The sequence below is a fragment of the Lynx canadensis genome, chromosome A1 (genome assembly GCF_007474595.2).
Source record: "Lynx canadensis isolate LIC74 chromosome A1, mLynCan4.pri.v2, whole genome shotgun sequence".
In the NCBI taxonomy this organism is placed as follows: domain Eukaryota; kingdom Metazoa; phylum Chordata; class Mammalia; order Carnivora; family Felidae; genus Lynx; species Lynx canadensis.
The window spans coordinates 121,529,378-121,553,527 of NC_044303.2; the positions used below are offsets into that span (position 1 = coordinate 121,529,378).

General features: G+C 41.7%; 1 protein-coding gene across 1 annotated transcript; it reads right to left on the reverse strand.

Annotated features, from left to right (window-relative positions):
- Positions 1-409: 409 nt before the first annotated feature.
- On the reverse strand, positions 410-19,921 carry PLAC8L1 (PLAC8 like 1). Its single transcript, XM_030320732.1, has 4 exons — positions 19,797-19,921; positions 14,709-14,842; positions 1,723-1,859; positions 410-596 (listed from the first exon to the last, which is right to left on the reverse strand). The coding sequence occupies exons 1-4, from the start codon at positions 19,919-19,921 to the stop codon at positions 456-458; spliced, it is 537 nt and encodes a 178-aa protein (XP_030176592.1). The 3' UTR covers positions 410-455.
- Positions 19,922-24,150: the final 4,229 nt, after the last annotated feature.

Sequence of the window (24,150 nt, forward strand, 5' to 3'; positions counted from 1 at the left end):
TTGCACCGTGGGGACTGAAGGGGTCAGGACAAGGGAGAGACAATGCTTCTCTGCTTTAGTGACAACGTCCAGTCCAGGTGCTAAGATTAACCATCTCCTGCCCCACTGCTGGCGCTCTGGGAACAGGGGGTGAGCAAAAGAAAGCTTCCCATGAAAGGATGGTAGAAGGAAGACCGGGGGGAAATGCCACCTTCTCAAACTCCAGGCGGGTGTGGAAGGCACAGACTCACCTCTGGAAGTTGCCTTATGTGGTGAGGCTGGAAGAGCAAATCCAGACAAATGACAGAGAGACTTCCCCGGAGGCGCATGTAAAGAGAGAACAACAGGAAAGACAGTAGGGGAGAAATCCTTTATTTTCATATTATTTCAGTGAAAAGAACTCTCTCTTCTAAGAGGGGTTTGAGAGGAGGGAGGGGGTGGGGGCGGTGGTGAGGAGGAAGAGTTTTCTGGCTCTGTCAGATAAAGTTGTCCTTGATTGACGGAGCTGCACAGATTTCGTAGAGTTGGGAGGCCCTCATCTTGAGTTCCCGGGCCACCTGACAGATGGAAAAGGGCCAACAGCAGTGCACCGCTAGCCAGTCCTCACACAGTGTGCCCTAGGGCGAGACCCAGGTCTCCGTTGTGGCCCAACCACACAGACTCATGACCATTACCCAGGGGCCTCTACGATATTTCCTGAAGCCCTAGCCCACCCATGGCTTCCAAGATCCACCAAGTCAATACCCTAAATCCATGCCCAGGGACACTGACCCACCAGGATACCCAAGTGCCAAGCAGCTCAACCGCTTATCCATCCTTGCACTTCAGAGACCGGTCCTTACTTAGGGCTTCTGACATAGACTTCATACTGGAAGCCACTGATTTCTCTGTCCATGATATTTTTTTTCTGTTAGGACTTAATATGTATAATTATTTATTTCTTTGGAGTGGGTAATAAGTACGTATGGTTCAAAATTCTCACAGTAAGAAGGCACAGGAAGTAAAAAGAACATCCTCCTCCACAGCTGTCCCCAGCCACCCAGTGAACTTGCCTGGGGGTAACTTTTGTTGGCAGGTTTTTATATGCACTTCCACACAAATTCAGTGTCTACACAAGTATATATAGAGTCCTTTTATGTAAATAGTTGCGTACTTCTGTGCCTTGTCCTTTTTTTTTTTTCACTTCAAAATATATTTTAGGGATCATTCCACATGAATATATAAGGAGATGTCTTTTTTATCTTTAACTGTCCACATCTTGGTAGGTCTGATCTGTCTGGGCTCAGTCTCTCACTGTGCCTCAGTCTCAGCTGCCCTGGAAATTGATGGACTCTGAAGCATCCCCCAGGAACCCCCAAAGCGAATTCTGCATATGCCACATAGTCTTCATTTGAAGTCAGACCATCCCAAGTATATCCTCCAAATTTGGTGCAATTCTACCCATCATCTTCTCTTGATGCAGTAAGAGAAAGAGAAACAGAAGTAGCCCAGTGACTGGTGATCAGCATTATAATAGGTGCCACTTGAAGTACCCTTCATAATGTGGCATTTTGGTTAACATACATCCTCGTAATGAATGAAATCAGAAATTTCTTCCCTTTCCTTTTCCAAAGGCTTCCACTAAGTGTGGTGTTTTTAAGCATCCTCATCCAGACCTTTTTTTTTTTTTGAAACTCGCAGGTTTGAAAGACATCCAGGTTCTTATAGAGATCCAAGTTCACATATACTTTCAAACACACTTACCCGTATTTTATGTCTCTCTCTGGTGCCAACTCTCAGTGCAAAGGTGGACCCAGGTAACAATGGCCAACAAAGGCACTCTCCGTGATGCCTGGCGATGTCACACTCGAGGCACATTGGACAAAACAGACCACAGAAACCTGTCAATAACCACATAAAAGAAAACCAAGGTTCTCAGATGTGCTCAGAGCAACTCCACATCTCAAAGAGCATTTACAACCCCGTGCCATCAATTTAATGCTACATTGCCTCCCTGCAATCAGGGACTGAGAATGAATAACCAATTGTCAAAACTCAGTGTATGAAAATTGCCATAACTGAGCCACATCAAAATTGTCTTCTTTTGTTAAACACTGGCAAAGCTGAACCTGATACAATTCTGTTAGCGTTCATGATGGTAATTGTTTTTTCCTGTCAAGAGAAAAGCATTAAATAATTTTTTACAGTTGAATTGTAGCTGTTGCTTCTATTATGTTCATCTATCTATTTTCAATATTTAAAATAGACCCAGTATACGATACTTTTGAATAACAGGCATCTTTTTCTGTCAATGTGATTAAAAGATCTTTTATGCTGCATGGATTCTGTCTGCTGTTCTCATCAGGACTGTATTCTATTTCTCAGGCCAGAAGGTTACTCTAATTTTTGCTAGTTTCATGGAGCCACCGACATCTGCCAGTTTTAATCTGTAAACTATTAGAGGCTTGGTTCCTTTAGCATCAACTGGAAACAGTCTCTCATTTATTCAGCCACTGATCTTTAACTCCTGATACTGTTTCCTACATATTCTGCATGAAACATCTAACACAGAGGTTCTGTTTTAAATATGTTTTGGGTCACAGACCCTTTTAAGAATATGATAATAACTGTGAAGTCACTCCTCAAGGGAAAAGAAGGATACCCAGACATGCAAAATTGTGCATTCAGTTTTGTGGGGTCCAAGGATCCACTGAAAGCTATCAACAAACTGCAGGTTAAGAATCCCAGATATACAGTTAAGATGTTAAGTCATCCAGCATCACAAAAGAGGACGACCTTGAAGAATACAAATAATTAGGACTATGAAACAGCAAAAAATAGCAGTAATAATAACAAACAATTAAATACCAAAAAGCTAGTCATAACCTTTAAAGCATGTATGTAATAAATGTTATTCAGACATAATTTATACACAAGAAAATGCACAGGAGCACCTGGGTGGCTCAGTCCGTTAAGTATCTGACTCTTGGTTTCAGCTCAGATCGTGATCTGATCATGATCAGATCATGTGGATTCGAGCCCTGCATCAGGCTCTATGGTGACAGCATGGAGCCTGCTTGGAATTCTCTCCCTGTCTCTCTGTTCCACCACAGCTCACACATCTGCGTGCTCTTCTCTCTCTCTCTCTCTCTCTCTCTCAAAATAAATAAATAATTTTTTTAAACGTGTATTTATTTTTGGAACAGAGAGAGACAGAGCATGAATGGGGGAGGGGCAGAGAGAGAGGGAGACACAGAATCGGAAACAGGCTCCAGGCTCTGAGCCATCAGCCCAGAGCCCGACGCGGGGCTCGAACTCACGGACCGCGAGATCGTGACCTGGCTGAAGTTGGACGCTTAACCGACTGCGCCACCCAGGCGCCCCAATAAATAATTTTTTTAAAAAAATCAGAGGGCCCCACTGAGCACTGACCCCTGGCATGAACAGCCCAGAGGACAGATGGCCCAGTAAACTTACTGTGAGTTCACAGTAGTCACATTGTATGCAACCCTGAATTAGGAGACTTGGAAATCAATGGCACATTAAAAAAAAAATCAATCAAATCTCATTTTATGCATGGATTATGAAATAGTGTAAATGCCTGCAAATAAAAAATTAATCAAAATTGTATAATTATAAAGCTGGCAAACTAAGTGAATAATAAATTGTGTTTACACAATTGCCCAAGCTGTACACTTTAATTGGAAAAGAGAAATGCCCACCATCCTCAGTAAATATATTGTAAAGAAGCTCTTTTGTCCATTGGAATTCCTATACCTTATCTTTGTGACTATTAAGTCTTTTTAAAAAAATACATGCTGTTATTTTTATTTTTAATCCTTTCCATCATAAAATCATGTTGTCTAAGTGTTCATTAGGGTGCAGTACTCGATGCTGAAGGCAACACAACAAAACACACATCCAATTACCTCAGTACACAAGACAGATATGATCAAAAACAATATGAAAGCCAAATTCTTATTATGTAATAGCTAATATTAGACCTCACCATGTGCCACACCTTGCTAAAAATACTTTGCATTCATTAACTCACTTAATACTCACAATAATCCTATAATATAGATACTCTTATTATATCCATTTTAATAGATAAGCAACCTGATGGCAAGAGGACTTAAGTAATTCACCCAAGCAGTTTAATATTCACAAATCAATCAATATTATATACCACATTAATAAAAGAAAGGATTAGAACCATATAATCCTGTCAATAGATGCAGAAAAAGCATTTGACAAAATACAGCATCCATTCTTGATAAAAACCCTCAGCAAAGTAAGGAAAGATAGAACATACATCAACATCATAAAGGCCATATGTGAAAGACCCACAGCTAATATCATCCTCAATGGGGAAAAACTGAGAGCCTTTCCCCTGTGGTCAGGAACAAGACAGGGATGTCCACTCTCACTACTACTATTTAACATCATACTGGAAGTCTTAGCCTCAGCAATCAAACCAAAAGAAATAAAAGGCATCTAAATTGGCAAGGAAGAAGTGACACTTTCACTATTTGCAGATGATACATTACTGTATGTAGAACACCTGAAAGACTTCACCAAAAAATTGCTCGAACTAATATGTGAATTCAGCAAAGTCACAGGATATAAAAATCAACGTATAGAAATCAGTTGCATTTCTATACACCAATAATGAAGCAGCAGAAAGATAAATCAAGGAATTGATCCCATTTACAATTGCACCAAAAACCGTAAGATGCCTAGGAATAAACCTAACCAAAGAGATGAAAGATCTGTACTCTGAAAACTATAAACACTTATGAAAGAACATGAAGAGGACATAAAGAAATGGAAAAACATCCCATGCTCATGGATTGGAAGAACAAACGCTGTTAAAATGTGTATACTACCAAAGCCATCTACACATTCAATGCAATCTCTATCAAAATACCACCAGCACTTTTCACAGAGCTAGACCAAACAATCCTAAAATTTGTACGGAACCACAAAAGACCCTAAATAGCTGAAGTAATCCTGAAAAAGAAAAGTAAAACTGGATACATCATGATTCTAGACTTCAAGCTCTATTACAAAGCTGTAGTCATCAAGACAGTATGGTACGGGCACAAAAACCAACACATAGATTAGTGGAACAGAATAGAAAACCCAGAAATGGACTCATAGATATATAGGATCAATTCATCTTCAACAAAGCAGGAAAGAATGTCCAATGGGAAAAAGACAGTCTCTTCAACAAATGGTGCTGGGAAAACCGGACAACAACATGCAGAAGAATGAAACTGAACCACTGTCTTACACCATATTTAAAAATAAATTCAAAACGGATGAAAGACCTAAATGTGAGACAGAAAACCATCAAAATCCTAGAGGAGAACACAGGCAGAAACCTCTTTGACATTGGCCGGAGCAACTTCTTACTAGACATGTTGCCAGAGGCAAGGGAAACAAAAGTAAAAATGAACTATTGGGACTTAGTCAAGATAAAAAGTTTCTGCACAGCAAAGGAAACAATTAACAAAACTAAAAAGTAGCCTACGGGATGGGAGAAGATATTTGCAAATGATATAGCTGATACAGGGTTAGTATCCAAAATCTATAAAGAACTTAGGAAACTCAACACCCAAAAAAACAAATAATCCAGTGAAGAAATGGGCAGAGGACATGAACAGACACTTTTCCAAAGAAGACATCCGGATGGCTAATAGACACATAAAAAGGTGTTCAACATCACCCATCATCAGGGAAATACAAATCAAAACCATGATGAGATACCACCTCACACCTGTCAGATGGCTAAAATTAACAAGACAAGAAACAACAGTTGTTGGCAAAGATGCAGAGAGAGGGGAGACCTGTTGCACTGTTGGTGGGAAGGTACACTAGTGCAGTCACTCTGGAGAACCGTGTGGAGCTTCCTCATCAAGTTTAAAATAGAACTACCTTGGGGCGCCTGGGTGGCGCAGTCGGTTAAGCGTCCGACTTCAGCCAGGTCACGATCTTGCGGTCCGTGAGTTCGAGCCCCGCGTCGGGCTCTGGGCTGATGGCTCAGAGCCTGGAGCCTGTTTCTGATTCTGTGTCTCCCTCTCTCTCTGCCCCTCCCCCGTTCATGCTCTGTCTCTCTCTGTCCCAAAAATAAATAAACGTTGAAAAAAAAAATTTAAAAAAATAAAATAGAACTACCTTATAACGCAGCAATTGCACTCCTATGTATTTACCCAAAGGATACAAAAGTACAGATTCAAAGGGGTACATGCATCCCAATGTTTATGGCAGCATTATCAACAATGGCCAAAGTATGGAAAGAACCCAAATTTCCATCAGCTTATGAATTGATAAAGAAGATGTGGTTGATACACACACACACACACACACACACACACACACACACACACAATGGAATAGCATTCGGCCATCAAAAAGAATGAAATCTTGCCATTTGCAACAATGTGGATGGAGCTAGAGTGTATTATGCTAAGCAAAATAATTTAGTCAGGGAGAGACAAATACCATATGATTTCACTCATATGTGGAATTTAAGAAACAAAATACCGTAAGAGACTCCTAATGATAGAGGACAAACTAGGGTTGATGGAAGGAGGTGGGTGAGGGAGGGGCTAGATGGCTGATAGGCATTAAAGAAGGCACTTGTTGGGATGAGCACTGGTGTTGTAAGTGATGAATCACTGAACTCTACTCCTGAAACCAATATTGCACTATATGTTAACTAACTAGAATTTAAATAAAAATTTGAAAAGAAAAAAAAAGTAATCCACCCAAGTCCATACATTTATTAGGAATAGACAGGGGTACCTGGGTGGCACAGTCTGTTAAGCATCCAGCTCTGGATTTTGGCTCAGGTCATGATATCATGGGGTCATGATCTCACGGTTCATAAGATCGAGCCCCACACTGGGCTCCATGCTGTCAGCACAGAACCTGCTTAGGATTCACTCTCTTCCTCTCTCTATACTCATTCCTTGCCCATGCTCTCTCCCGCCCTCTCTCTGTCAAAATAAATAAATAAACTTAAAAAAAAAAAAAGGGAAAGAGCACAGACCTGATTTGAACTCAGGCAGTCTGGCCCCAAAGTTTTAACCACTACACATAACACCACATGTCCTCATGTTTTGTGTACATAGTTTGCCACAGTGCTTGTTGCTCCAAGACAGCACCCTTACTACCACTACTTTGTATTTATTCCTGTGCAACACTCTTACACCATGCAACTTTAGGAAAGTTCCTTTTTGTCAGATGTTACTGCTCCAGTGTGATGGAGTGAGCAGGACACACACTCTTGGCTCACACCTTGAGGTGGGAAGATGGAACCCTGTCCCATAGAGTCTGTAGGAGAAAATTTTGCAACATACATCACAGGCTAAGGGTGAGTATCCAGAACATGCAAAGAACTCCTACCCATCAATAGATAAAGAACTAAACAAAGAAGAAGAAGAAGAAGAAGAAGAAGAAGAAGAAGAAGAAGAAGAAGAAAGAAAGAAAGAAAGAAAGAAAGAAAGAAAGAAAGAAAGAAAGAAAGAAAGAAAGAAAGAAAGAAAGAAAGAAAGAAAGAGGGAGGGAGAAAGGAAGGAAGAAAATGGGCACAGGACATGAGCAAGTAATTCACCAAAGAGGAAACACAAACAGCCAATAACAAGACACGAAAAGCTACTCATTGTTGGTAGTAATCAATGAAATGCATGTTAAGACAGATTGGAAACCCATAAGCATGCCAAATGTTTCTAAATTTGTAAATTGCTGAGAACCATAGAGAACAGGGACCCACTGGAAGCAGGAATGGGCACAATCACTTTGGAAGGCAATTGGGTGAATCTAGTAAAATTTTAAGCACTCTAGGATCTTGTAATTCTACTTAGGGGTATCTACCCTAGAGTAATGTTTACACGTGCACACAAAGAGGGAACACAGGGATGTCCACTGCAGCATTATCTGCAGCTTGAAATTTAAAACTTAAATGTGCACTAATAGATGAGAGTGTAAATAGGCCATGATGGTATAAATCCTACTATGGAATAATTAAGAGTTCAGTGGAAGATTCAGAACCAACAGAGTTAAATCTCTAAGACATATTTTGAGTTAAGAAAAATAAAAGTGGGGGTACCTGGATGGCTTAGTCGGTTGAGCCGACTTTGGCCCAGGTCATGATCTCACAGTTTGTGGGTTCAAGCCCTGCATCAGGCTCTGTGCTGACACCTCAGAGCCTGGAGCCTCCTCAGATTCTGTGTCTCCCTCTCTCTCTGTCCCTCCCCCACTCACGCTCTGTCTCTGTCTCAAAAATAAATAAAAATAAAATAAAAATTTTAAAAATCAAAGTTCATTATGATATGTACAGCGTAATACTATTGATGCTTTGTTTAAAGAGTTACAAAACAATAGTATATACTACTTGTGGATACATATATAGAGAAAAATATCTGGAAGGAAACCCTCCAAACTGATTTAATAAAAAAGAGGAGACATAGTTTTCTGTTCTGTAATGTTCCATTTTTTTTATAAGGTGAACACACTCACGTGTTGTGTATATACATATATGTAAAAATGTATTGTTTTATATATATGTATTGTTTAGAGGAGCTCAGGCTCAAAAGGGGATTTGAACCATAAATTTGGCCTCTTCTTCTTATGTTACACCCAGAGGCCTGGTAGTTATGTAAGCACCCACAGCTTAAATGTTCCTGGCTTGTCCTCCTAAATGGGCTCCACCCTCATGCACGAAATGTGGTTCATTATTCATCCTCCTAACTCACAGGGGAGGCAAGATAAAAAGAAAAAGCCTACACAAAACTGGAGTGCGGAGCCCCAGAGAGCAAAGGTAGGGAAGGTGGGAGGAAGCTGCAGCGAAGCAATAGCTCAGATCAATTATTACAAAAAGTCAGAACCATCTACCAGTAAGAGATGCTCAAAAAAGAAATGGGGCACACTCATACAATGTGGGCGGGAGTGTACATTAGTACAACTTCCAAATGGAGACTCAGTTGGCAGCAACTATCAAGATTTAAAATGGAACATACTATTTGGCCAGCAGGTTTATTCCTCAGCAATTACCCAACAGGTAAACTCACACACATGCAAAAGTGACATCTGTACGAAGACATTCACGGAGCATTGGTGTGAATAGCAAAAAGTCTGGAGGCCCCATGAAGGTGCACCAATGGGGATTTCTGGATAAATAAATCATGGTACATTCATACAAGGGAATCTATGCAGCAATTTAAAATATTAGCTCCAGAAGTGCCGATATGGTCTGATACCCTGGATATACTGTTAAATTGAAAACAAAGGTGCAGAACGGTGTGTGTTTACAATTCTACTATTTGTGGAAATTATACACAGACACATTCAGCAAAACTTCTGGAAGGACACATACCAAAATATTAACAATGATTATCTCTGACAGCTGGGATTACAGGATTCTGCTTTTTTCATTTATAAGCCTTGTGTGTTTTCCTTTTTTATGATGTTACATGATAGCTTTATAACAAAAAGATTAATGTATTTTCATTTAAAACTATTTTATATCTTTACAAGCATATAGACTCTACCTGGCCTCAAGTAAGAGCAGGTGCCTCTGGTGGAAACTGGGTGGACAGATGGCAAATATATCAAAGGCGTAGGTACTTTTGAATTTTGCATCATGTGCAGGCAAACCTATTCAAAATCTTCTCTTTTTTTTTTTTTCCTTTCTTTTCTTTTTTTCCTTCAAAGCACTGAGTTGGCTCCAAAGGAGAGAAGCCCTCCTTCCTGGAAATGTTCAGAAAGCCAAACTTGTCAGGTTCTTCTCGCCAGGCATAATGCAGAGGAGATTTAGCCAAGCAGGTGAGGGGCCAGACCAGCTGACTCCAACAGCCCTTCCAACTCAGAGGATTTATTATTCTTTCAATGAAGGGCAAGAAAGAAAGAATTGAGAATACAGGTTAAGATTCATTCATTGATGGAATGTCCGGGAAATAGTTCTTCGTGCCTCCTGTGGGCCAGGTGCTCTGCTGGGCACCGGAGTGGTAAGCGAGACAACAGTGGTCCCTGCCTTCAGGGAGTCTATGGTTTACCCAAGATACAGTTCAGGGACACAAATCCCAGGCTGAAGGCTTTTCAATGCCTTTTCCTCTTCTAGGGCACAAAAATCCTGGCCCTCTTCATTCTCCCCATCTTGGGCATCTGATGGTTACCAGTCGCACCAAGTTCTTTACCCCCTGGTGCTTATGGTGCCCTCCACAGGGAGGTTGCCTGAGTAGCTGCTTTCTTCCCATCTTTCAGGAATCCGCTTAAGTCAGTTCCTCAAAGAGGCCATCCTTGACCCCACTCCGCTATGGATTCCTTCCACAGCACCCTATTTATTTCCTTCATGGCACTTATCACAACTGCCATGCTTTTGTTTATTGATTTACGTGCTTATTGTCTATCTGCAAAACCATCTCCGTCTTATTCACTATTACATCTGTAACACCCACCATCTGTCTGCACACAGGTAGGAGCTCAGTAAACAGGGGTTGAATGACAAACCAATGTTGATTACACCTTCTATATAAACCTTCTCTGGGGCAACATCACAAACATTCCCAACGCTGGGACACCTCACCTTCTACTCACAATGCCATTTAGCAGCCATGCATTTCCCCTCAACTTTATCTTCACAGCTGAGCTTTCAGAAACCCCATCTTCAAGAACGCAGAAGCACCCATTTGCCAATCGCAGCGCACTGTGAATTCACATAAAAGCACCAAGGTGGGGAGAGAGAGGCCATTTAAAAAAAAAAGTAATTGCAATAAAATGAAGAAGCAAAATGTCAAAAAGAAATAGAAATCATTGCTGTTCATAATGTACCTTTGTCTAATGGAGGACAAATTGTAGCAATAATTCTCAAAATTCAATGGAAAACTGTCCCAGGATGGGAATCTGGCATGGACAAGGTCATGGAAAGCAGCTCTCCTTTTTGTTCCCAAGTTTGTTAACTATTTTCACAGTGGTTTGCTCGAATCGGAATTCTGTGGATAAAGTAGCCCTTTTTAACAACGAAGAAAAGAAACCCAGGATGCATAGCCCTCTTACTCCACCCATGTCCTGGGAATCACAGTGCAGTGAACGAGGGTGGAAAGTGATATTATCTTTAAGTTTTCTTCTGAGACAGTCAGATTAGAGACACACTGCGCAGTCATAAAATGGGGGCCCATCCAGGTTATAACAATTGGAACATAGAACATTCAAGAGCACCTTGTACTGTATATCCTGGGCCTCTTCTCCACGGATCATGCCAAAATGTAAAGAATATTCTATTTCTCCGCATTTTCTCCCTTCTCACCTTGCCCCCAGAATGGGCTCTCAAACGAACAGGCTAGGACTCCTCAGGAGATCTAGTGCAGTTGGTTGGAACATTAATGAGCATGGAGAACAGAGCTAAGCAGTGAAGCAACATTTAAGGCAGAGGGGATGGTGAGGATGGTCATTGCTTTAGCCAACTTTTTAGGTGCTCTTGGGATTAAGTACAAATCATGGTGCAGCAGCCAGTTGAAGTCTCCTGACTCTACTCTTTGCTCCCAAAATGGCGGAGAATAGTAACAATTTACAGGAACGATAATATTAATACCTTAGATTCACTAAGTTCATTGGGTATTTGTTGGACATTTCCTGTTAACAGTAACCCGACAATAATTTTGGGAAATAATCCCTTCATTACTGTGGACAATACTGATGGGACTGCCCTTCCAAATGACCTAAACCTGGCAAATTCCACTCCATCTGATCCATCAATTCTCAGACAGGAAATTTTTATCCCTTTTATTCTCAAAGGGATCGAAATGTTTGGAATTAACCAGACAGTCGGCTAGCTCCTGATAATGCAGGTTGTCTGTTCTGAGCTTAGTTTTTAGTTGATTTTTTTATTTTGTGAGCTACCCAAAGCCTTCTAATGAAGTCCAATGTTTGTGTATTAGTTTCCTAGCACTGCCATCACAAAATACCACAAACGGGGCCTCTTTAAGAGATAGAAATTATTCTCTCATAAACTGATGGTTACTAGAGAAGGGGTGAGTGAGTGGGGGGATGAGTAAACTAGGTGACGGGGATTAAGGAATGCACTTGTGATGAGCACTGGGTGATGTATGGAATTGTTAGATCACTATATGATACACATGAAATTAATATTACACTGTATGTTAACTCACTGGAATTTAAATAAAAATTTTAAAAAGAAATTATTCTCCAGGTGCCTGGGTGGCTCGGTCGGTTAATCGTCTGACTTTGGCTCAGGTCATAATCTCGCGGTCCATGAGTTCAAGCTCCATGTCAGGCTCTGTGCTGACAGCTCGGAGCCTGGAGCCTGCTTCGGATTCTGTGTCACCCTCTCTCTCTGCCTCTCCCCTGCTCATGCTCTGTCTCTCTCCTTCAAAAATAAATAAACATTAAAAAAAAAATTTTTTTTAACTATTCTCACTGGAGAATTCTGGAGGCTGGAAGTATGAAATCACGGTGTTAGCAGGATTAATTCTTTCCAGAAGTTCCTCCTCCAGGAGGAAGAGTCTGGTCCATGCCTCTCTCCAAGTTTTTGGTGATGCTAGCAATCTTTGGCATTCTTTGGCTTGGGAATGCATTACCCCAATCTCTGCCTCTGTTCTTCCCCTGGCTTTCTCTTCTGAGTGTTTGTGTCCAAATTTCCTGCTTCTTATGAGAACATCAGCCATTGGATTAGGTTCCACCCTAATCAACTATAACCTCTTTTTAACTAGACTACATTGCAGAGACCCTATTTCCAAATAAGGTCACATTCAGAAGCTGTAGGTAGACAAGAATTTTGAAAGGACTATTCAACGATAGCATGCGACCCAAAAAACTCTGATTCAGTTAAGTTCCAAGGCAGTGTTTATAAGTTCCAGACATTATGTTTTAATCTTAACAACAACCCCTGAGGTAAGCACCTTTATTATCCTCACTTTAGAGGTGGCAAATTCCAGAGAATTTGTTCAAGGCCAAATAGCCGGTAAGAGGCAGAGTTAAGATCTCTATCTGGCAAGGTCTATCTCATATAATCATGTTCTCCTCACCACTACAGTATATTTGAGGCTTTGTCCTACTAGAAAATGCACTGGTGGTCCCCCAACTACCACCTACAAGCTAGGAAAGGAAAATGGTCCACTTCCCAATTCAATGCTATGTCTCCACATGGCTATTCTGTCTTCTCTGTACCTCAGTACTGGGGGACAGCCAAAGTCAGAGTATCTGGAAGAGAACAAAGAAGAATGCTGAGAGAATCAGAGAATGGCTGCCATCATTATCTGGTCAGAAGTCCACACAGATAGCAGAGGTAGGAAGAAGCCTGCTGAGCTCTGGGTCAGATGGACAAAGGAACAGGATGGAGGGCAAGGTTTTGTACTGGGCAGTCTTTCCTCTGTGAGGCCCAGGCAGACAGTGAAGGGCTCAAGGCTGGATGACCAGATCACCAAAACATGGTGGGAGAGCTTTGGTCTCAGCAAGACTCTCGGCTGAATGGGGATGTGGACCACAAAACGGCTGAGATCAATTGCTGATTGATCAACTCTGTGAGGCTTTAGAAACAAATTCAGACCTTCTCAGAAACCTGCAATGGGCACGGAAAGCCATATTCTTCCAAAATATTAGATCCAGGGTCTGTTGGATTTTCAACATTAGTAGCTAATGCTTATCCAACAAAGGGACCCCCCACACACACCTCACCCCAACATATACAAGAAAGACCCTGTGACCGAGTTGCTCCCCAGGGCAAAGGTAGGACCTGGAAGGGAATGCTGACATGTGGTACCAGAGACACATCAGAATGTCCTAAGATAAAAATGAAATCAATGTGCTTTGAACTTTCATTCCCAGAGGAAAATCACATAGCTGGTGGACAGTGTTATTGGTACATCTTTATAGCTGAACAAGCATATGAAAATATTTCAGTCAACAAAGGGGGCTTCTTTTGTGATTATTCTTGTTCTTATAAGAGTACCACACATTCCTCATAGAAATACTAGTAAGGGATAAGCAAAAAAAAGGAAATAAAAATGATTCATTAGCCTACCATCTGGAGACATGTCATAAACTTTTGTATTTGTATCCCGCCTGGCATTTTTCAAGTATGGCCCCCACCCTTCCACAAATGGTATCTATCATGCTTGGCTTTATAGTCTGCTTCTTAAACTTAAAAAATACCAAGACATCTTTCATCCCATTAAATGTTATTCTATGACATGACTTTTCATGGCTGTATAATAATTCCTTGTATGCATGCCCCCATCAAATATTTTAGGTTGTTCCAGACTGTTGCTGGGATATCCGATGCCGCAAAATTTAATGTTGCTAAATCTTTGCACGTGGATTTATTTCCTTAGACTAAACACCTAAAAATGTAATTACTGGGTCAAACACTATGTAACACTTGAGGTTCTTTTTATATGTATTGCTAAGCCATCCGGCAGGAAGGTTATACCAATTTAAACTCCCACCAGCAGCAGATGGGGGGGCCCACTAAGGCATCTTTGCCAACAGTGAATTTTGTCATCTAAAAAAAATCTCTGAAGTCACCACTGACTCTATAAAATCATTCCCATCACTGAAAAGCAGGATTTTTCCTGCCAATAAGTGCATATGAGTCACTAGAAGATCAGTCCAGTTATTCTAAAAACATTATATTTCTGTCCTTGTGCCTGACATAGCTTTTGCACCCATCTGATGCCTGGGGAAAGAAAATAGTAAAGGAGAACTCAAAATGAACAGGAAAAACATACAAATTCTCTTGTCCCTGCAGACACTGAAGAGGCCAGTGCTCCAGTCTCCACCTGTCTGGACAATCATGATTGTGGTCCTGCCGGTATCTCCCCAGACAGGCTGCTTCGTCACGGCCTGGGCTGGTGCATGGTTCCTGGAGAGTCAAAATGGTGATTAACTTGAAAACAAAGATAATGGTTCAGAAGGATAACCATTAAGCCAAGACAGAGTGATAAAGAGGAGAAAGGGACCCAAGAATGCCAAGTGGTTCTTACTTCATAGCCCAAGCTCCTCACCATGTACTCCCCTCCTACTTCATCACTCCTTCTCCACTGACTGTGCCCTATCTCTGTTAATGGCATGATTATTCCAGATCCTGTCACTCCACCTTAATGCCCAGCCTATTTCCTCAGTGTTTCCTAATAGCTAAATTCACAATTTGGAACCAAGAGGCTTCAGTTCAAATCCCAGCATGCCACTTCCAGGAAAAGTGACCTTGGTGAAGTCGCTTAACCTGTTTCTGTTTATCCAAATATGAGATAAAGAAAAATGACCTCATAGGGTTATTATGTCAAATGAAGGACATATAATTAGTTTGCTATGCCCAGAGAGTATGTAACAAGGTGACCTGAGTGAGGCTACATACACCCCAAGGGTTTTGAGCCTTTGTTGAAGAGATTAATAAGGAATCAGACATGGAAATCGGGACTAGGCTATGGAAGTTGAACATGCAGTATCATTTAAGTGAACAACCAAGACTTCAGAAGACATCTTGAGGGGCGCCTGGGTGGCTCAGTCAGTTAAGTGTCTGACTCTTGATTTCAACTCAAGTCTGATCAGGTTCAACTCAGGTTCGTGAGTTCAAGCCCCACATGCGGTTCTATGCTGACAGCACGGAGCCTGGCTGGGATTCTCTCCCTCCCTCTCTCTCTGTCCCTCCCCGGCTTGCTCTCTCTCTCAAAATATATAAATAAACTTAAAAACAATTTTAATAAAATAAAAAGAAGATGTCTTGATATCAAAGTACTGTAAGATTGTCCTACTGGGCCCACAAAGTACAATTTGGGTTCGTTTTCACTGAAGGGAATAGATATTCTACTCTATCATTCTGAAGTAGGAAATATGGGCCCAGGGGATGGGCTTTATTTTTTTTTTTAATATGAAATTTATTGTCAAATTGGTTTCCATACAACACCCAGGGCTCATCCCAACAGGTGGGGATGGGCTTTAAAAGTGAGGTGGAAAAACGTCTTTCTCTTTCTGGAGACAGTTTGACCTGAGCTCCTACCATGGGGATACCTGGGGCAAGCCCCACAGTGAAGGCTAAGTTGTACCTAGCCTTACGGAAGGGGCAGATGGAGAGGAGGGAGCCTGTACATGGTAGTAATTATTCTAGATTGTGCTTCCCTTTTGGCAAGCCTCATTAACAGTTTGTACCTGTCTCTGGTGTGCTGTGAAGAATTAAAGAGCCTGCCTCATCCTTGAGACAAAATAAACAAGAGACAGCAGAATTTCTTCCCGTAACAGCTGTCGTTGCGGTACTAGTCACCAACGCTCAGCACCTGGGACCTAGAGCCTGGAGGCCAGAGCGGAACATTCCTGAGCACCCTTAAGGCAACACCCTCAGGGCATCTTGGAAACAGCAGAAGGGCCCTCTGAGAATCTCTAAACTGGGGCAATAAATGCAACGGGGGTGCACTGTTCTTGTTAAGATCTATATCTCTGTTTCATCCCACCAACGCTACCCACGTCCACACCTTCCCAAATCTGGTGTGCTTTTTAATAAGCACATGAGCTTGCTAAAAACACAAATGCCCAAGTCTCGCCCCAAGCCAACAGCACAGGTCTCCAAACATGAGGTACAGAAATCAGTACTCATAACAGAGTTGCCAGGCAATACCTATGCAGTCTCCTGACACCATCCTGAAACCTGATACAGGTGGATATGGAGATCACTGATGATGACCGCGGGAACCTCTGAGTCTCCCACTAGGTGGGTGGTGATGTCAACGTAACAGAGATGGCAAGGAACACTGAATAGGAGGTAGGCTGGCGGGGAAGAGGACGGTTGGAACAGAGCCAGTCTTCAGGGCCCGTGAGACATGAGCTGGGAGAGGCATGAGAGCCTGGAAGAGAGCTTAAGGTCAGGAGCTCCCTGGCTAGAAGCCCCTTTATCCCTTAGGTATTTATAGGCAATGCTTAGAGGCTAACACACTTTCCAAGAGCCTGCAAAAGTATTTGAGACCTGGAAAAAAATAGTGGCTCCAAAATATAAAAACTATAAGACAGACTGCAAAATCAGCTAATGCTCAACTAAACACAAAAATCTAGCATGATGCCGATCTCATTAACCGTCAAATTTACAAACCCACGAATATTTCATTACACTGAGAAACAATTTAGAATTCTCATTTTGCAGAAAATCCCAAGTATGAATGATTACTAAGAAATAAGTGCCAATCATAAAATGAATTAATTACTGCTAGCCAAATAATTTCAGAAGTAATTATAAAAATCCTTTCACTTACTGGACAGCAAAAAAAAAAAAAAAATGTGGATGTGGATATAACCTATGGTATGAGTTACATTTTAAAACATTTTAATGATGTGGGTTAGGGCCTGTGGTATATGAACTGTGTTCCCCCAAAGTCCTATGTTGAAGCCCTAGCCCCAGTGTGACTGTTTGGAGAAAGCTTTTAGGAGGTAATTAAGGTTCAGTGAGGAATAGGGGTAGGACCCTAGTCAGATAGAAGTGCCATGTCAAGAGCCCACGTTAAGTACCCAGTGAGAAGGATACAAGCCAGGTAGAGAGCCCTCCCCAGAAGCTGAGCTTGCTGGCACCTTACCCTTGGACTTCCTGCATCCAGAACTGTGAGAAAATGCATCTCTGTCCACTAGACCACCCAGTCTACGGTATTGTGATACGGAAGCCCAAGCAGATTAAGACAACCATGAAGATTTCAAATTGGCCCTGAGGAAACCACCTTTATAATTAATTTATTATTACTTCCTCCGTCTCCGTGTGAGCTCCTTGGGGTCAGCAGGGACATCCTGCTTCTCCATATAAGCCCAGAATCCAGCACACGACCTTGACACCTAAGGGCCATGTGGTTGGTTATTTGTTGAACCGGACCAAACTGAATGCCCATGTCTCTTTGAGTCCTCCTCAAATCTAGTTATAAATCATGTGATCTTAACTGTGTTTCCTTCTCTAGCAAATGTACAACTCTCAGGTGTTGAAAGAGGAAATAAAAGCAGAGACTGGCCTAAGAGCTCCCCGCATCCCTCTATACAGGCCAAGGCATTTATCTCTCAATGTGACGCTCACAACTTGGGGCTTCTGTCCTTATACTGGGAGCTTCCAATTATCTCTGATATTAGTAAAGGAATTTCATAGGCCTAAGCCTCTGGATTAGGTTTTTCCCTGAAACGAACCATTTACAGCTTTCAGCCCTAGAAAACAATTTCTGCTTCCATCTCAGCATTCTGTGTGTAACAGCTTTTATGATGGCAAGGAAGGCTGTCCTCTATTCCAAATCAAACAGCAAAGAGAGCAAGCACCTTCTCCGTGGTGGGGGAGAAAAAGTTGTTTTTTGTGTGTTTGCCTAATTCTGAATTCAGCAAGTGTATTACTGAGTGTCTTAATACCCTGAATCCTTGGTGATTTTAATATTAAAATGTTTGAATTGATATGCATTCACTAAAAAGTTGCAGCTCAAGATTATAGCTCATGTGTCATAATTAAAACAACAAGCATAGCTTCCCTTCACTGAGCACCTTCTATGTGCCAGGCACTTAGTAGGTCCTTTAAAAACTGAATAATTAATCAGGGGCTGCTACAAGTATCAGACTAAAGCACCTACTGTAGCTTCCTGCACATCTCTGAGCTCCCCGCATATCCCGGGGAATCTTCGACTACCATTAAGAACAGGAAAGAGTTTGGAAACAGAAGATGAGGCCGATGGTGACAGAGCTTTGCTAAATCAGAGCAGCGGTCCATTTGCCATCAAATTGAGCAAGTTCTTTATTTAGTGGAAGAGGACAGGTTTTAGACCCAGGCACCCTAAAATTCAAACGTGGCTCAGCTGCTTTCTAGTTGTTTGACCTCGGAAAACACACCCTGTCAGAGCCCTCAGCTCTGGCCTCTCTTCCATAAAACTGGATTAAAAACATCTCACCTCCCCAGTTGCCTGGAGGATGAAACAAGATCAGGCACTTGGCACATAGTAGACATGCAGTTGATGGCGGTTGTTGTTATTGTCGCTTAGTGACACTGCACTTAGCCGAGAGCATTCTGTACCCTTTTCTGAGAAAAAACAGAGGGAAGAGAACTGGGGCAGTTTCCCAGATGTCATGTGTGCTGCCCAAGTACCTAAAACTTCAGCCACGGTGACCCATCATCCCAGTTTTCCCAGGATGGAGAACTTCCAGTGCGAACCTCAGGACAGTCCCAGGAGAACCAAGACAGAAGCAGAGGGAGGCTTCATCTGGTGGGAGGCAGGACACTGACTCAAGTCATTCCAGTTCTCTGCTCCTACTGAAGGTGCACACCCTTCCCCCTTTCTGACCTCACTTTGTCCTTCTCCTCTTCTCGAAGCAGAACACATTCCCCAGGCCATGGCCCCACTTGCCTGGTGCTTCTGCCTGAAGGGGGTTTCCTGTCACTCTCTCTCTCCCTTGATGAAACTTGCAATTCTAAGGTTTCATTCCACCTTCCATTCAGGCCTCCTTGATTACTTCAAATTTAACTGAAGCCAAAGCCCTCGAGTTTTTATTTCAAAAGGGTAGAAATTACTAGCAGCCACCAGAAATAAAGTTTCACTTGGTCAGGGTTCGACATTGTAACTTAAGGGTAAAGAGACACTCTTTCACCCAAGCCAGCCCTTCTCTTTTCACTAGCCAAGCACAGCCTGAAGGAACTCATCGGTTGTCCCTTTTCAAGTACCCATAGAAAAGGATAGCAACTACTTTCTTCTCAAGCCCAGTTTTCTTCTCTCTGGATCCTTATAAGAAGAGACTGATTGTTAAAGAGATTGAGAGAGAGAGAGATTTGACATACTACCCAAAGAGAAAAACCTGGAAGAAAAGGGTATCACCAAACTCTCTACCTCGTGCTGGAAATAAAATGTTGCTCATCTTCGGATGATCTGAGTGAAAGCAACAGAGGTGAGTGTATGTTGAGTAAGGAAACATCCTCAGGAAATCTAGAGAAGTAATTTCCAAACCAGTTCATAGTGGGGTGTTTTCCTGTCACCGGGATTAACCTTCTCCCCTTGACAATAGGCTGATTCCAAACGTAGACTTAATCCAAAGTGAAACATCCCTTCTAAAGAATGTTGCACTGATATTCTGGAACCTGAGGTCATAGCACTGTAACAACAGACATCTTATTTCTTTAAAGACAGGTACACATCTAACTGGACATGTCCACGTTCAGGGTATTTAAGAGTCTCCGAAGTAAGCCTCTGAGACATGCCTTATGGAGGTGTGGACCCCAGCAATGCTGGGGAAATGTCCAGAGAGAAAAGAAAATTAGAAAAAAGTGCAGTTGAGGGAAAAGGTCTACAATCATAGTTCAGCGTTACATTAGAAAGACAACAGGAGGGAATTGCCAGCTCTGCTATATACCCTTCTCATCAAACCCATGGAGAATGACTGTTGCAGGTTCTGAATTTCAAAGCATTTGTTAAGCAGGGTTGTGAGGCAAAGCCTATATAACACCTCCCGAATCAAGATGCTGCAGAGACAGCTTCCTACTCGCCTTCACTCACTGAGTTCTGGGCAACTCTGTCTCTCCTGATCTGGAAGGATGCATCCTCCACGAAGGACAGCCGCGCTTCTTCTGCTAACCACTCCACTCTAAATGCTTAACACAGTGTCTGCAACATAATAAGCATTCAATAATTTGTTGAATAAATGTGTTATACATGAAAATTAAAGTTTGTAAGGATAGCAGAAATTAATGGGTGATTACTAGCTTTGCGAAAAAAGACTTACAATAAGGTTCCTTTAAACAGTGAACAACCATTGTACATGTAAGCTGATTCCATATTTTATATTTAAAAAAAATTTTTAATGGTTATTTATTTTTGAGAAACAGAGAGACAGAGCATGAGCGGGGCAGAGAGAGAGGGGGACACAGAATCTGAAGCAGGCTCCAGGCTCCGAGCTGTCAGCATGGAGACCGACATGGGACTCGAACCCACAAGCTGTGAGATCATGGCCTGAGCCGAACTCAGATGTTTAACCAACTGAGCTACCCAGGTGCCCCTGATTCCGTATTTTAAAATTTCACTTGTCCATTCATCAGTTGATGGACATTTAGGCTCTTTCCATAATTTGGCTACAGTTGAAAGTGCTGCTATAAACATTGGGGTACATGTGCCTGCAATGAGAAAGAATGAAATCATGCCATTTGTAGCAATATGGATGGAACTGGAGGGTGTTATGCTAAGTGAAATAAGTCAGTCAGAGGAAGACAGATACCATATGTTTTCACTCATCTGTGGATCTTGAGAAACTTAACAGTAGACCAGGGGAGAAGGGTAAGGCGGAAAAAAAGTTACAGAGAGGGAGGGAGGCAAACCATAAGAGACTCTTAAATACAGAGAACAAACTGAGGGTGGATGGGGCCTGGGGAAGACAGGAACATGGGTGATGGGCATTGAGGAGGGCACCTGTTGTGATGAGCACTGGGTGTTGTATGTAAGCCAATTTGACAATAAATTATATTAAAGAAAAATTTCACTTGTACCTAACTTTTCTAATCAAACATCGATTATATGAAGTGACTAATCCACATGCCACATAACTGATTCACCAAAAAATAAAATGAAAAAAAGAAAAAGGAGTGTTCTTTACAGAAGAATGACAACTGTTTATGAAAAAGAAATAATACACCATTTTGAACAGCTTCTAACATAACTTATTCAGGAAAGGATCTTCAAGGGGTACTAAAACCACTAGGTAAAAAAGAATGGAAACAGGATGTTCCCAAGGTGCCAAAATATCACTCCACAGATTTCTAATTGCAAAAGAAAATAACATATCTTAACACTGGAGAGTTCCAGAAATACTCAAAATCTATCTTTAAAATGGAAAGTTCTGAGTGTTGCTATTTTTTTTTTTTTAGTATCATTACAACAAAAATTCTGGAAGTGATTTAAAATATATATACCTTTAAAATGGAAAGTTCTGAAAGTTATCAAAATGTGTCTTTATAATGGAGAGTTTGGAAAAATACCAAATTTAGTATTACTAAGAGTGGAACAAGCTCATCCTATGTACCACTTGATATGATGCAATATGATGTAATGTTTACCTTAAATTTCATCAAGTTACTAGACCACACTCTCCAATAGAAATATAATGCAAGCCACATACGCAATTTTACATTTCTTAGTAGCCATATTTTTAAAAAAGTAAAAACAAAAAATATGAAATTAATTTCAATGTATTTTTAAGTTTATTTATTTAGAGAGGGACAGCACGAGCAGGGGAGGGGCAGAGAGAGGGAGACAGAATCCCAAATAGGTTCCATGCGGTCAGGGCAGAGCCCGACCTGGAGCTTGATCTCACCAACTGCAAGATCATGACCTGAGCTGAAACCCAGAGTCGGACGCTTAACTGACTGAGCCACCCAGGCGTCCCTTAATGTATTTTTAACACAATTTACCCAAAGCATTGTCTCAGCATGTAATTGATATCAAAGGAAATTATTACAGAGACATTTTATATTCTCTTTGTCATACTAAGTCTGTGAAATGAAAAGCATGTTCTACACTTTTACAGCACACCTCAGTTCAGACCAGCAACCTTCCAAGTACTCTAGACACACGTGGTTAGTAGCTCAACTACTGCACAGGACAGCTCTAAACAGGACCCAGGATAAGGAGAATGAGGGACAGAAGAACAAATACCACCTGCTCCTCCAAAGTGAAAATGCAGTACATTCCTTAAGCCCTTAGGAGCAAGGATCACGTCCTAGCCTGTTGGGTTTTTTTTTTTTTTTGGAAGTTAAAGAAGGTGTTCCCACCTTATAACCAATCGAGCTGTAAGCCTAATAGTGGGCAATTAGAAAACTTAATTGATGCTGCAAGTCTTAGGTGGCCTCTGAGTCTTTTTTTTTTTTTCCTTTTTTTAATTTATTTTGAGAGAAGGAGAGAACAGGGGAAGGGGAGAGAGAGGGGAGAGCTGGGAGAGAGACAATCCCAAGCAGCCTCCATGTTGACACGGGCTCGATCTCAGAACCGTGAGATCATGGCCTGAGCCAAAATCAAGAGTTGGACGTTTAACTGACTGAACCACCCAGGCACCCCTGATGTGAAATTACGTCCAAATACATCAAGGAGAGAAAACAATGTGACGAAGTATCAGCTAATAATGAGACCCTACCAGAGCCAGGCACATAGATGTCTCCTAAATAATCATTACAACTAAATGAATGAATGTTTCACGGTGAAAAGAGATGGACAAAACGACCACAAACTAGAGAAGACACTTATCACCTCATCCACACATCAAAAAGTGGCAGTAATTCTCCAGACAAATCAGCTTCAAATTTCATCCTGGAATCTGAAAGTCTTTATAGTACGGCCCAGTTTACTCACCTGTTTCCAGTTTTCTTCTCATTCCTCTCAGATAAAGATTCCACTCTTGGCATTACCTCCAAGCCCTTATCCACACCTAGTTCTAAAAGTTAGGAATATGGCCCTGCTCTGCTTCAACTGTTACTCCAATCTTAAACATTATGTTCTGCCTCATCTCTGGAGTCTTACTGGACTCTGGTCCATATAAACTTCTCTCCACTCTTCCCTGATAGCCCTGACAACACGGGCTCTGGTCAAATACATTCCTGTTTTGCACGCATGTGTTCTTTGTTTAGTAAGTGCATTGCAGGGCACCTGGGTGGCTCAGTCGGTTCAGCGTCCAACTTCAGCTCAGGTCATGATCTCGGGGTCTGTGGGTTTGAGCCCCACGTCAGGCTCTGTGCTGACAGCTCACAGCCTGGAGCCTGCTTTGGATTCTGTGTCTGCCACTCTCTGCCCCTCCTCTGCTCTCTCTTGGTCTCTCTCTCAAAAATAAACAAACATTAAAAAAACAAACCAACAAAATAAGTGTGTTGCAATGGACTGACTATATGGAAGCCAGGGCCCCAGTTGAGCTCTGCCACTGGTGCAAAGATCTTCAGCAGGTCACTTTTCATCCCTGTTGCTTCATGGGGACTCTGCCTATTCCCTCAGCACAGCAGCTACATGCCCCTGCCTCAGAGCCTTTATACCTGCTGTAACTTCTGCCTAAAATGCCTTTTTGCCCGGATTATAGGCTAACAAAACTATATATGCATTTACCCTTGGACTTACAAGCTCACTTCTAGAAATTTACTCTTAAACAGACATTTTTTTAAGTTCATTTATTTATTTTGAGAGGGGGGAGGGCAGAGGGAGAGGGAGAAAGAGAATC